The sequence below is a fragment of the Orycteropus afer genome, unplaced genomic scaffold (assembly GCF_000298275.1).
Source record: "Orycteropus afer afer isolate SDZICR_OR568_19922 unplaced genomic scaffold, OryAfe1.0 scaffold00233, whole genome shotgun sequence".
Lineage (NCBI taxonomy): Eukaryota > Metazoa > Chordata > Mammalia > Tubulidentata > Orycteropodidae > Orycteropus > Orycteropus afer.
This window is the reverse complement of record NW_006921820.1, coordinates 4,710,974-4,726,583: the sequence shown is the minus strand read 5'-3', so window position 1 is coordinate 4,726,583 and position 15,610 is coordinate 4,710,974. Positions and strand designations below refer to the sequence as shown.

Sequence of the window (15,610 nt, the reverse complement as noted above, 5' to 3'; positions counted from 1 at the left end):
AGTAGCATAGTGGCTAAAGCACTTGACTGCTAACCAGAAGGCTGGCGGTTCAAACCCACCAGCCACTCCTCGGAAGGAAGGTTGGGCAATCCTACTTCGTAGTGATACTGCCTCGGAAACCCAAGGAGGGGTTGCTATGAGTCAGGGCCGACTCCACGGCACACAACAACAACAACAACAACAATATGTTTATTAAATGAAAAAAACCCTGGCTTTCTTTACAGAGGAAATTGAACAAAGCTACACAGCATACATAACCCATGTCGGGGAGCTTTGCTCACTCCTCTCACCTGGCCAGAATATTAGACTGGAAAAAAGGGAAACTAAACTAGTATTTGTTATTGTTACAATGTAGGTCTATTTTTAACCTCACAATCAAATAAATTTGATGGAGTTACCAGGTTTTTTATTATAACTGCATCTGTTCCACATTCGCTCACTTGCCGAGGGCTGTAACTCACACAGCAAATTAGAGACAACACTGCACTATGTGATTTGTACAGTAGTTGGAATTTCACTAGCGTTTTAAATGTGACCTCCACCTGGTTTGCTCTTTCAGATATTCAGCTTTAGAAAGATGTTGTTGAGCCAGGACAGTGCTGCGTTATCTTTGCTGATTTTCCACTTAGGGAAAGAGCAGTGATGAAATTTTCATTTCAAAGCAAGAGAAAACATCAATCTTTTACTTCAGTCAGCATAGTGACCTTTGGCTTTAACATATGGGCTTTACCATTTTTGTGAATGTCAGTTCCCTGAAAGAAATGAATTCTAGTATGAGGTATAGGTCTGTAAAGGAAGAAGAAATGCAATTACTGGCTTTTTTTTTTTTTCCCCCTTACCCACGTGATCAAGATTGGGTAATTGCTCCTTCTTTTCCTTCCAAGCAAAGGGAGCAACTTGCTAGAAAACCCCACAGTAAATGTTCTATCAAGGGTCACTTGGAATAACCTTTGATTTTTCAAACAGAGCAAAAGCCGTATGTTCCGGGTACAGTTTAGTGGAGAGTCGAAGGAGCAGGCCCTGGAGCACTGCTGCAGTTGTGTGCAAAGCCTGGCCCCCTACATCACCGTCCAGGAGCCCGACGGAATCATCCAGGAGCTTCGGCCGAGTCCCGGCTCACTCAGGGCAGGTGAAAGCCAAGGGCAGGACCGTGCAAAGAGTGTCCCATTGCAGCCCGGGGTAAGTAGGCTACTGGATGGCCATACAAGAAATGTGACTGTGTAATGCACTGTGGGTGCCAGAGTCAAAATGGAATTTGTCAAGTCCATCAAGTTTGTAGTTTTAAAAATATGTAATGCTGAATATTTTAATTGAAGGTTTAATCCTCGTTGTGTCCTCCTGTAATCCTAGAAATTAGAAAGGGGGGTGTCCCAGCTGGCATTCTAGGTGTCACTGTACAACAGTGGTTCTGAGTGTGGGCCGAAGACTTCTCCCTCAAACCCTCTTAAGGGGGCCCACCAAATCAAAATTCTTTTCAACATGTTGTTGTAGTTTATCATCAAGTCAGTTTTTACTCATAACAGCCCCATGTGACAGAATGGAAGGGCCCCATAGGGTTTACTAGGCTGTAATCTTTCCAAAAGCACGTCACCAGGGCTTTGTCCCACTGAGTGGGTTTGAGCTGTCAGCCTTTCCATTAGCAGCTGAGGACTTAACCATTGTACCACCAGGGCTCCTTTTCAAAATAATTTGTTGTTGTTGTTGTGTGCTTGTTGTGTGCCGTCAAGTCAGACCCGACTCATAGCGACCCCTCCTTGGGTTTCTGAGGCAGTATCACTACAGAAGTAGATTGCCCCATCTTCCTTCAAAATAATAGTAAGACTTTTTTGCCTTGTCACTGTGGCAACATTTGCAATGCTGGTACAAAAGCAATAGTGGGCAAAGCTGCTGTCGCCTTAGCATCAATCCAGGCAGTGGCACCAACCCGTGCTAGTAATTCATTATGTTTTTCACTAGCACTAAAAACAAATGTAACCCAAACAAAAAAACCTTGTCTACTGAAGTAGGATGGTTGTTTCGAGGAAAAGCACTTATGTGATTGTTCAAGTTGGAGCTGAACTAGCCTTTTTCTTTTTTTTCCACAGATCACAATTATTACTGATTTTTTAAAATATATAATTACATAATGAAATAGTTCAACCTTTGGAAGATCTGTATAGTTCAGTAAATGAGTATTTCCAAAGGGCCAATGCATGGTGTTACAAAAGCATGCACGGATAAGAGATCCATTCAAAATGCAAGACAGACCAACAGATGCTAATATAAGCAGTATAACAATTTCATATGGTTTCAGGTCCTGTGTTGCAACTAACCTTTGAAAAACTTGTTGAGTTTTGGTGTTGTATCAAAGAATATCCACAGTGATCTGAAAAGCTATTTAAAAATATTCCTCCTTTTTCCACGTACATCTCTCTATGAGGCTAGGTTTTCATCATCTACTTTCTACCAAAGCGACGTATTGCAGCGGATTGACTGCAGAAGCAGACAGGAGGATCCAGCTGTCTTCTGTTAAATTAGGGAGTTTTGCAAAAAAAATCATTACATTTTTGTTTGGAGAATAGTTATTTTTCATGAAAATTATGAAATGTTAACATTTAAAGGGTTCATTTTTAAAGAATCAGTTTTTAATTTTTAATATGGTAAATATTGATGGATATAATGCAAATAAACAAAAGCTCTTCCAAGGCTTTTTTAGAGTGTGAAAAGGCCTTAAGACCAAAAATTTGAGATTGTTGCTGCAGAATTTCTCCCAGACATACATGTACCAGCATTTCTTTGGCATGGTCCCAAATGCTATTAGTAATAATCTCTGCTCTGGGAATGAAATCCCAGGTTCAAGCCAGGTTTATTATTTTCTACTTTGTGATTTTCCAAACATGGCTTTCTATCACTGCATCCTGCATCCATTTAAACTGTGTACCAAGAGAATTTATTTTTTGCTGTTTTATCACCAAGTTTCTTGTCATTCATAATTTTATCTAATAAATTTACATGACCATAAAGTCTTTTCCTTTAAACAGGTGCCACCCGATTTCCTCTTGAATGTGGTACTTGCCAAATCAGATTCTTTTAATCATCTCCTCCCTAAAAATGGGATGGACTGGTTTGTTATAAGGTACTTTTTACCTGTGGTCCTTTGCCTTTGAAATAGGTTTCTTCTTTGGGTAAATACTACCCTCCTGATCTCCTATGGCTGATTGTTCTATGAGTGCACACCCTCCTAGAATTACTGTTCACCTTACAGGCCTATGCATCGATTGGCTGAAAGGTGAGCCAGGGGGGTGAGTTCAGGTCCTGACTTAAATGCTAAAGGCCACAATCTACAAGGACCACAGTCTTCATCTGACCAGTAAGTGTGGTCTTTTTTTTTTTTTTTAATAATTTTGAGTTTGGGGCCACAGTTTTCTCCCACTCTCTCTGGGACCTCTTATTGTGATCCTTTTCAGAGTGGCCAACAGTAGACACAGACGTCATTTAATTTTTCTGGCCTCAGGGTCATGAAATAGGTTTATTTTTATGTAGGTTTCATTAACCAATTATCAAGATTCAGATTATAATCTAGTAAACCCAGTGCATGGGGTACAAGAAGAAACAAATAGGGACCCAGAATTTGGAACTAGGTCTGGAATGCCCTGTAAAGATAAGGAAGACACAGCAGGCTAGAATCTCATCAAGGCTGCACAATTATCTAAATGTTGAAAATGCCAGATAAATTGAGGTTGGAACTCATAGGAACAAATGCAGGCCAAGGCTGGAAGCTGCAGCAGCAGATGCAGGCTCAGCTCTCTGATTTTACAGGCTGGCCCCAAATATCTAGAAATAGCCCTCAAATGATTAGAAAACACTCATGTCTTTTCCTGATTCTGTATTCAGGGACTCTTCTGATCTGTAATTTGGTTTTCTGAGTAGCTGAGACATCATGAAATTGTGCAAAGACCACAGCCTTTAGACTCGAACAGATCTAGGTTTGAAACCTGGCCCTTTTAATATCAGCATGATTTCATGCAAGCCACTAAACCTCACGTGTAAAATGGTGAGACTGCAGGGCCACGTAGAAAGCACCTAGGTCAGTGCCTGGCGAACATAATCTTAATAGCATTATCCACTACTACTGGGTAGTCATGGGAAATTACGAGCCTCAGGGGCTCTGGCACACCTGACTGTTTTGTCTGTGGCATGCCATTCTGGTTGATATTTTTTCCCAGCTGTCTGAAGAACATTGTATTACCCAATAATACTGTTACTATTATTGCCAGTACCGGCAATCACTGGATCATGAAAAAATTCTGTCCCTAAATCTGTCTTTAAGTTGGATTTTTACATAAGTCTGAACAATGTTGCCTATCTAATGTCAGTTGGTCAAATGTTTGTCTTAGTACATAGTGTATAGTGTACCTTTCTATACATAGAAAACATTAAAAGAAACACTTCCAAATACACTAAAACCCCTTTAACATAATACAGCAATGATAAATGTTTCGATGTACATTGCAAAGTTGTGGCCACTTATAATTACGAACCATTGTATGTACCTCAAATTTTGAATATAATAGGTGTGGTAGTTAAAGCTGGGTGTCAACTTGACTGGGCCATGGTTTTGAGTGCCTGGGCAGCTGGATATAGTTATTCCCCATGATGAGATTATAATCACCTTCATGGTGGAATCTGCTGTGAGCAGTTAGGGTGCTACCTTTGGGGTGTAGCCTACTTCCAGTGTATAAGAAGAAGCTTTTGGCACATTGGGATCCTGCACTTGGCCAAGTCTTCATCTCACTGGCCTGCCCTGTTGCCTGCCAGTCTTGGGACTGTGCCATTTTGCCTGTCAATCATTGGTTTGTCAGAGCTGAAGCCCAAGGTTGAGGAGCCTTCACCCAGCCCATAGAGCCACCTCTTTGAACTTGGAATTCAGTCTCCTGAACTGTAAGAGAATAAATCCCTTTTGTTAAAGTCATCCACTTGTGGCATATTCTGTTATACCAGCATTAGAGAACCACAACAATAAGCTTTACAGGGTTCATTTGTACCTAAGTCAAATGTGTAACCCAACTGTCTGTACTGTTACCTTGTCATATCTACCCTCTCTTGCAGATTAACAAATTGTGGTTAGCAAGGCTCAGAACCTCTAGAGCCAATAGGCTCTAGACTGAGTGCTGAGACTGAGTGAAGCTGCAGAGCAGAAGGCAAGACAAAGCCTTAAAGGTGAAATCCACTGGAGTGCAGACATTATAAGGCACTGCCTAGAACACATTAGTTTTCGTAGACAAAACAGGACCGTCAGACCAGGCTTGTCGTACTATTGCTATGCAAATTGGGCATCATGCTCCCTTCCTCGAAATCCACCTTAGCAGTTGGAGGCTATGCCAAGTTCTGATTATCTTGATGCTCTCCAAGTCAGATGTGGTTAAGCACTCAGCTGCTAACCAAGAGGCCAGCAGTTCAAACCCACCAGCCGCTCTGTGGGAGAAAAATGTGGCAGTCTGCTCCCATAAAGATTCACAGACTCGGAAACCCAATGGGACAGTTGAGTCAGAATCAACGTGACGGCCAGCAAGTTTTTATACATACGTTTTTGTCCAAAATAGGTGTTTCCTTCTTCACAAAGAGAGATAATTTCATGTCTATTTCAGGTTCTTGAGTCATTTCCTGGCTTGTATTTTAGTTTTTAACTTTTCCTCAGCCTTGTAATTTTGCTAATTGTGGCCTAACCAGGTGTTTCTCAACCTCAACCTGAGGGCTTCTAAGGCAACCCATCCACCCCCTCAGGCGGGTGGAGGGAAGACAGGAGAGGATGACAGTTTCCTCTGTGAACTCTCCTTTGTTAGCACAGAGCCCAGAAGGAAGGAGCCAGGGGGCATCAGCTGCTTTGTTCACAGAACCTTTCACTTCTGAGGATGGTGGACCATCTAATCCTGGGGCCAGCCCGGTGACCTCAAGTGCTTCAGCACATGGCTGCTGTTGACACAGCGTTTGTTTATGGCATACTGTTTTGGTTGGTCTTTCCCAGTTGTTTGAAGAACTTTGTATGAACTAAACTGTTAACATATTTTAGGAAAGCATCAAATATCAGAGCTGAAACACTAGCTAGGCATGAGAGTCTAACTTACTTTTACAGATGAAGAAACTGAACGGAGAAATGGGGCTTGTCTAAGGACCCTGAGCCTTTCTGCTCATTTTGAGTTAGTATTCTTGACCAGTTTTTTTTTTCTCTCCTTCCTTCCTGGCCTCCCATCCCTTTATGGCTGCTTCTAGATCTGTGCTTCTGCTAAAATCCACTGACTAGGTCCTTCATGTAGGACAGAATTTGCCATCCTCTTACTGCAGCAGTCAGAGCATGGTACTGGTGTACAGGCCACCCTCCAGAGCACCTGGGTTTCTCCCTGTATTACCCCATCAGCTCCCACCTAAGGCAGGAATGCTGCTGCTTGTCTGGAGATAAGCATGGCAGGAGCCACATGATCCCAAACACTGCCAGCCTGCAAGTGTGTCACCTGGGAAGGCAAGGTGGTAGGGTTCTCAGAAATGCCCGTTTTTAGGTGGAAACAACTCTGAGAGTCTTTTGTGCCCCCAAACCTCATATAGCTCCTTCATTCCATCTCCTGTATTTCTCCTGTGATGCCTCCTCATCACTATTGGTTCCTTCAGACCACACGGACCCAGGAGTGTTCACACTTCATGCTGAGCACACAGCGCCCTCCAGTCCACTCCCTCCCCTGGCAGCCTGAGCACTTATACTTACCTCCGGCTAGTACTTACCTCTCCATTGCTCACCACTGTTTTACTTGGTAGGTTTTCCCTAGCCCAACGGTTTCTTGAGAGCCGGACCTCTATCTTGGTCTTTGTAACCCTTTCTCCTGTATCACCCCAGTAGCTAATATAAGATAGACACAAATTGTTGAATGAATGAAATCTAGGAATTTCATGTATAGAACTCTCATTCCCTCAGAATACCTAACCTGAGATTTAAAAAAAAAAAAAATTCAACCGTTTCATGCGGGTTTTTTTCCTTTCTTTTCTGCAATTAACGTGTGTTAAGTAATCACTTTAAAAGGTGACAGATCATGGTTATCAGACACTAAGCAATGTCTCCTGCATACAAGCTGCCACAGGGACTTTCCTGGCCTCCACGGTGCCTCCTGACTCAGGTGCCTCCTGATTCAGGCCAGGCCTCTGATGAAGTGCCATGTGTCTGACTAGAAGCAGCAGTAACCCCGTCTGACACTGAGGAACATAAGGTTCTGGGTGGAGCCTCAAACTTAAACTCCTTCAGTAACTCTGTTGTGGCAGATCAGGTAACAGCCCCAGTTCAGTTTAAACCAGTACAGACTTACACTGACATAATTTTTATTGATACTCTTTTTTTCAAAATGAACGCACATTTCCATTACTTGAGTGGCTGATGGTGTTTCCAATTATGTTCAGCCAGTCTTCTAACTGCATGTTGTTTCATTCCACCAGAGCCCAGAGCAGCAGCAGCATAGAGCGCCTGGCACGAGCACTCCAGAGGGAAGAACCTCCGTGACACGGTTAGCTCAGGTACAGCCTATTTCTGTGTTCACTTTTGTCACAAAAAAAAACAGCAGTTCTCTAAGACTGTGTATCGCTGTTCACTCCCTTGTTCTAGAATAGTGACCTGAAGGATTAAAGAAGTCAATAGGGGCAGAAGACAGGCCATTTTCATCTACCCCTGTTTATTACACATGAAAAACTGTTCTCCTAAGGAAATAAAAAGAGGAAGAGTGGTTTATAGTGTTAGCCTTTAAATGTGTGAGATAAAGAACGTAATCACTTTCCCAAAAAGAGGAGTTAAAGGGAAGAACTCCAGTTTTATTCTGGCAGTGAAACTGGATAAACTATACTACGACAAATATCAAAACGAATTTGGAGTGAGGCACATGAACTAGGGTTTCTGTGTGAACAGATCCTCAGTGTTACGATCTTAGCTAAGGATATGTGGAAACGTGCAAGGATTCAACTGTGTCACCAAGAGACCTGCTTCCAGACACCCCCTCCTTTCCCTGAATAGTTAGTTTGCTATTAACCTGAGAAACCTACAAAACTTACTCATTCAAAATCAGCTACTTGATGTCCATCCTGCCAGAAACTCCTTAAGGACTGTGTCCCTTCCTTGTTGCATTTCCTGCTGTGCCCAGAGTAGGCTCTCAGCCACAGCATATGCTTTCCACAAACTTCTGCATGGAATTCATCGGTATTCAGGGATGGGTCTTCCTTTTAACACATCTATCAAACATCTGCCAACAGTGGTATAAAAAACAGGTGTCTCTACCGTCGGGCTTACAACTAAGAATAAATACACCATCATATAAAGAAGTGGAGGGATAAGAAGACTAAAAATCCATGTTTCTTTTTTATTAAAAAAACAGCAACTGACAGAAAATTAAAAGGCCTTTTTTTTTTTTTTCCAGCAGCAGGGAAGCCTTCATAATGCCCTGTTTTCAGCCTTGAATTTGCATTGGGCTTATGGGTTAATTAGATCAGAGTGGTTGAGGACACTAGAGCTGCAGAAATATAGGAGGCAAGGCAGGGTGTGATGATCCTTATTTAGGAAGTATCAGTTATTCTAAAAGGTACCTTAGCTCAAACCATAAGGCATCTACATAAATGGAAGAACATACTATGCTCATGGATAGGAAGATTGAACACTGTGAAAATGTCAGTTCTACCCAAAGCAATCTATACATTCAATGCAATCTCAATCCAGATCCCATCAACATTTTTTAAGGATATGGAAAAACCAATCACTAACTTTATAGAGAAAGGAAAGAGTCCTCAGATAAGCAAAGCACTACTGAAGAACAAAGTAGGAGGTGTCACACTGCTGGATCTCAAAACCACAGTACAGCCACAGTAGTCAAAACTGCCTGGTATTGGTATGACAGACACATAGACCAATGGGATAGAATTGAGAAGCTAGAAACAGATCCACCAACCTATGGTCAGCTGATCTTTGACAAAGGGCCAAAATCCATTAAATGGGGAAGAGAATGTCTGTTTAATAAAATGGTGCTGCAAAACTGGATATCCATTTGCAGACAAATGAAACAAGATCTGTACCTCACACCATACACAAAAATTAACTCCAGATGAATCAGACTTAAATGTAAAACCTAAAACTATAAAGTGCCTCAAGGAAAAACTAGGGGCCAATTTAGAGGCCCTAATGCACGGCATAAATAAACTATCAAGCATAACCCAAAATGCACAAATAGCAGAAGAGAAACTAGATGAATGGGACCTTCTAAAAATTAAATTTTTATGTGCTTCGAAAGATTTTTCCAAAAGAGTCAAAGAGAACCTACAGATTGGGAAAAATATTTGTCAATGACATATCTGACAAGGGACTTATCTCTAGAATTTATAGAAAACTCCAACACCAATTAAAAAATGGGCAGAAGACATGAATAGACACTTCACCAAAGAGGATATTCAGGCAGCCAACAAACATATGAAGAAATGTTCACAATCATTAGCCATTAGCAAAAACCAAACTCACTGCCATTGCGTTGGATCCAACTCATAGCAACCCCTCCTTGGCTTTCCGAGGAGATATCACTACAGAAGTACACTGCCCAACCTTCCTTTTGAGGAGTGGCTTGTAGGTTTGAACCCACCAGCCTTCTGGTTAGCAGTCAAATGCCTTAGGCACTATGCCACCAGAGCTAGAGAGATGCAAATCAAAGTAATAAGATACCATCTTGCCCCAGAAGACAGAAGACAGAAAACACCAAATGCTGGAGAGGATGCAGAGAGATTGGGACTCTCATACACTGCTGGTGGGACTATAAAATGGTACAACCACTATGGAAAGCAATATGGCGATTCCTTAAAAAGTTGGAAATGGAAATACCATTTGACCCAGCCATTCCATTACTAGGTATATATCCTAAAGAAGTGAGAGCCATGACAAGAACAGACATATGCACACCCATGTTCATCGCAGCACTGTTTACAAGAGCAAAAACATGGAGACAACCTAGGTGCCCATCAGCAGAATGGATAACCAAACTATGGTACATACACACAATGGAATACTATGCAACCCTGAAGAATAGCAAAGAATCTGCAAAACACCACATAATGTGGATGAACTTGGAGAACATTATGCTGAATGAAATAAGTCAATCACAGGACAAATATTGTATTAGTCCATTATTGTAAAAAGTCAAGGAAAGGCTTATACATGGAAGTAAATTCTTTGTTGGTTACCGGGGGGGGAGGGGAGGGGAGGGGAGGGAATATTGTTAGATAGGTAGAGACAAGTACTGATTTGGGTGAAAAGAAGGGCAATGTACCAAACTTGAGTGATCAACACAGTGGCACTGAAGAGAAAGAGAGAGAGAGGTATAGACAACAAAGATGAACCCTTTGCACATATAGTACTGCGTTGTCAGTGAAGGCAAACATGGATATACAGGTGCATAGATGGGTGGACAGGCTGAACTATTAGCTATGTCTGTGCAGGGGGGGCAGGGGCGAGTGTCCCCAAGACCACGTATAGGGTTGGCAAACAGTGTTTCTACAATTGTATTTGTTCTGTAAGAATTCCCAGGTGTATAGTACAGCTGACAAAGGACAAGATTGTAGTCACTTCTTGGGCACACCAGCTACCCAGAGGGAGCAATTAGTTGGACCTGAGGACTCAGGACTATAATCGCAGGGGACATCAAGCTCAATTGGTATAACATACTGCACAAAACATTGTTCCACATCCTACTTTGGTGAGTAGCAACTGGGATCTTAAAAGCTTTCAAGCAGTCATCTTGATGCAATAATGGGTCTCTCCTCATCCAGAGTAAAGATGATGAAGAAAACCAAAGACTCATGGAAACAGTGCAGGTGACTGGTACATCGTGCGACCCTCAGCCTGTATGACTATGAGACCAGAAGAACTGGATGGTGCCCAGCTGCCACTATCAACCACTCGGAGCGGGATTTAGGTAGAAGATCCTGGATAGAGTGGGAGAACGATGTGGAACAAAACTCAAAATCATTTGAAAAAAAAAAGGATCAGGTTTGCTGGTCTGATAGAGCCTGGTGGAACCACTGAGAACTATGGCCCCCAGCTGCCCGTCAGGTCTGGAATTGAACCCACACCTGTGGCTTCCAGCCAAGCAAAAGACAGACATATGTCTGAGTTGAACATTTACCTGAGGTAGATACACTCCTTGGAGAGAACAATCATGGGAGAATAGAAGGGCTGTGTATGCACAGGGAGACAGCTCAGGGGGCAGGAGTGCATGGAAGGAAGGACACAGGGAAGAGGTGACTATGGGAAGTGGGAGGGGAGCTGTTGCACTGTGGTAAATTGTAGTCAATGCCAATGCCATGAGACAGTGTATGTGAACTGCTGTATGGAATGTGAATTTGCTCTGTAAACTTTCACCCAAATCACTCAAATCAGCAGCTTTAGTGAAAAAGGAAGCCCCTCAACGAGATGAATTGACACAGGCTGCAACCATGGGCTTAAAGATAACAATGACTGTGAGAATGGCACAGGACCAGGCATGGTTCTGTTCTGTTGTGCATGGGGTCATTACCAAGGACACCTAACAAAACCAAACAAAGCACAATTTATTTACATGGTATGTAAGAATTAGGTACAAATGGAATAAAGGCACCAGACCCGGAGCTCAGGTACGTTACTACTTTGCTCTAACCTGGAAAGTCATTCTACGAATCTAAGTTCATAAAATTTTTTAGAAGGCAATTTAGCAATATATATCAAATTTAATCTTGTTACCTTATTACATATAATTATCTTTTAACTCCACAAATATGCATATAATAATTATAGTGGTCATAGTGGTGTTTATAGTGATCAAAAACTGGAAAAAACATAAATGTTCATAAACAGAATTCTGAACAGTTCAATGAAGTGCAGTACAACCACAGATGGGATAAAAATGCAATCAGTGAAAGTGATACAGATTCCTATCTTTTGACATGGAAAGATACTCACAGCATTAAGTTTTTAAAAAGGAAGCTACAATACCACCACGTATGATTTTGTTTTATAACACACAAAATAGGTTTGGAAGGATATACACTAACATGTTACACGGCTGTCACTGAAGAACAGCGTGCTATATTACTTTCATATTCTTCTTCATACCTTTAAGGACTGGTCTGAAGGTAGAAAAGTAAGTTTCTATTGTTGATAACTCCCAGAGAAATGTCCATTTCAGAGTGCCACGCATAGGAAGAAAAAAAAATCTATTTAACAGAATTAATGTGAGTAGTACATGAGATGACTGAGTCAAAGAACCAAAAGTAAGGCTGACCACAATAGGGATGGAGCCAGTCATACTTATGTGGGAAGGTGGATCCAGTATTGCCAGATCTTCAAATTTTTAAGCATTTACACTTGCACTTTCATGTGAAATCTCCTAATATTTAAATGCAGTGTATTCCAATTGTTTTAAAGTATTGCAAATAACAGTGTGTATACTAAAGAAATATACAGATGGCAGATAAGCATGTGAAAAGATGCACATCACTAGTTGCTAAAACACCACTGCCATCAAGTCGATTCTGACTCAGTGACCTACCACAAAGAGAAGTTACTACTTATTTTATTAAAATGGCTGAAATTTTAAAAAAAAAGCTGGTAATATCAAATGCTGGATGGATGCGGAGCAACTGGCTCATGGAATGTACAGTGGTGCAGCCGCTGTGGGAAACAGTTGGCAGTTTCTTATAAACTTAAATATACACCTACCAAAGAGCCCAGAAGTCCCATCCCTACGTGTTTACCCAAGTGAAATCAAAGTACCTTTTTCATGAATGTTTATAGCAGCTTTCTTCTTAACTGCACAAAGCAGAGGAACCCCAGTTTACTTCAGCTGGAGAAGAAACTGTGGTACATCCAGACAATGGACTATCATTAGCAACAAAGAGCACTGCTCTACTGATGGACCTAACAACATGGCTTCACCTCAAGTGTATTCTGCTAAGTAAATATGTTGTTGTTGTATGTGCTGTCAAGTCGGCCCCAACTCATAGTGACCCCTCCTTGGGTTTCCGAGGCAGTATCACTATGGAAGTAGATTGCCCCATCTTCCGTCCGATGAGTGGCTGGTGGGTTTGAACTGCCCGCCTTCTGGTTAGCAGTCAAGTGCCTTAGGCACTATGCTACCAGAGCTCCCAAGTAAACATAGCCAGACTCAAAAGGCTACATATTATAATTCTATTTATATGACATTCTGGAAAAGGTAAAACCACAGGTACAGAGAACAGACTGGCAGTGGTCAGGGTGGGGGGGGAGGTTCTGACAAGGAAGGAGTAAGCATGAGGGAATTTTGGGGGTGATAGAAATGTTCTGTACCTCGTGGTGACACTTCCATGATTCTCCATGTTTGTAAAACTTCACAGAACTGAATATATCAAAAAGAGTGAGTTTTGCCATATGTAAATTTAAGTGTTTTAAAAACAAACACTGTAGGGCCAGAAAAAGACAGGTGTGAGCTAATTGTGGTACCCTCTGGTCGTCAGTTTATGACAACTGTTTATTACATCCAGAACTCAGCTTCCACATAGTGAACTACTCTACTGCCTCCTGCACTTACGAAGTGGAGAGATGAACCAAGTTAGTGGACTTCATCATCGACGGGTTTCCTGTTAATCCTCAACAGTATTCTTCATTAAGGCACGATCTTAACTGTACAGATCATTTTTCTTTAAGGATACATGTTTATTTCACTTTCTACATGTATTTGAAAAATGTATCTATTAACTCTAAAATGTATTATGTAAAGGAACTCTGTAACACTATTTTTTAACAATTTCCCTTAAACCAAACACACAGCCATCAAGTCGATGCTGACTCACAGCGACCCGTATTGGGTTTTCAAGGCAGTAAATCTTTACAGACGTAGATTGTCCCAGCTTCCTTCCAAGGAGTGGCTGGTGGGCTTGAACCACCAACATTCTGGTTAGCAGTCAAGAACCTTAGGCACTGAGCCACCGTAAGGCAGAGTTTTCCTGTGTTCTGTATCCAGACTCTTGCTTTCACCTGCAGTCTCTAATAAGTGGACTGTTTGATGTCCCTGCAGTCTATCCTGGCGTCGAAGGAGCTGTCCCTTGTCTATGAACAGTCTGCATGGGGTGCTGACCAGATAGGCCCCTTTCTCCGCTTGTGCCTTATGGATCAGAATTTCCCAGCATTTGTGGAAGAGGTGGAGAAAGAACTAAAAAAGCTGACAGAGTTGAGAAATTAATGCTGTACATACATACATAACTAAGGAACTTGAAAGTACTGGAAAAAGTTTCCTCCTAGAATTAGAAAAGACACTAGAATAAAAAGACTATTATTCCAAACACCTTTTATCAATGTTTTATTTTTAAAAACAGGTAAATTCACCTTTTTATACATCATTGCACTTCAACAATTACACAAAACACAAGCACATGCATCTATAGTTATGTACTGCATGAGAACCCTGTTAGGTTATAAAATCGACAATCAACCATCAAATCAACGTGAAAAAAAATACAGTGTCAAACCAAAAAGTGTAATTAGTTGCATAGAATATCACCATGCTGTAACATTTCAAGGTCACTGAAAACAAAGGGTAAATTATAAAAGTTTGCCTTAATTGAATGTACAAGAATAAGGTTCAACACATCAGTGCAAAAGGATTTAAGAATTTACATGATTTAACAGAAGAAAACAAAAAATCACTTAAAAAGCAATCATACATATATACTGCAATTCATTATATCCATTCAGTGGACCATACCAGCTTCTTATTAAAGTCGTAGGTTAAGCCCTTAAAATTATAGATTTCAGTTTATATTACTCATCTTTATGTACCGAAACTGCATAATTTCCTCATCTGACAACATAAAATAAGGAGTCGGTATCAATCAGCAGCTTAAAAATGAAACAAGCATTTACTTTATTTTTGGATTTCTCCCACCCCAAAAAATATAAATATATATATATATATATTTATATACTGTATATATCTGTAGGTTTGCTGTACTTTTACAAAAAGGTATCACTAGATGGCAGCAGTGCATTTTAGAGCTTTGCCAATTGAACAGCTGCATTAAGTAAAAAATGGCGCATGCATGATCTGATCCTCAGAGGACCTTTTCACTTCTATTTGAATATTTTAACAAAGGAAAAAAAGCAACATTCACAGCACATCAAGCCCAAAACAGTTTACACCTTCTACACTGAAGCATTGTTTAAAATGTGTCTGACTAGGTCATCCTTACAGGAGAGGCTAAAGAAGGCATGCTTTAGACAGTCATTGTGGTGCTGCTCACTTGAAAGGGGGAGAAAAATGTAGTTATAGAACCAAAGAGGTCCAAGCATAAAATTTAGCAGGTCATGTTGCCACCAGTTTCAGGAACCTAAAGATCTGTAAAGAAAGAAGAATTTGGAAATTAAATAGGAATATGCATTGTCACTCAGGACTACATAAGGTGACATGTAAAACAAAACTTTGGTTCAAACAACATGCTCAGGGATGTGGTGTGAAATTCTGATCTCCATGTGCCTAGTAAGACAGCATTCGGCCCAGCTACTGCCTGGGTACCACTACTGTCTTGCACTTCAAAGCAAGGTAAGACTTACAGGCCTCTG

At 41.1% G+C, this 15,610-nt stretch overlaps 1 protein-coding gene across 1 annotated transcript in view; it reads left to right on the top strand.

Moving 5' to 3' along the window:
- Nucleotides 1–14,234, top strand: part of REC114 (REC114 meiotic recombination protein) — a 237,492-nt gene extending 223,258 nt beyond the window's left edge. Inside the window, exons 4-7 of the mRNA XM_007948990.1 lie at nt 967–1,179; nt 3,447–3,457; nt 7,458–7,533; nt 14,070–14,234. Of these exons, the coding sequence (XP_007947181.1) occupies nt 967–1,179; nt 3,447–3,457; nt 7,458–7,533; nt 14,070–14,234 (465 nt within the window). The remainder of the gene's footprint in view (nt 1–966; nt 1,180–3,446; nt 3,458–7,457; nt 7,534–14,069) is intronic.
- Nucleotides 14,235–15,610: the final 1,376 nt, after the last annotated feature.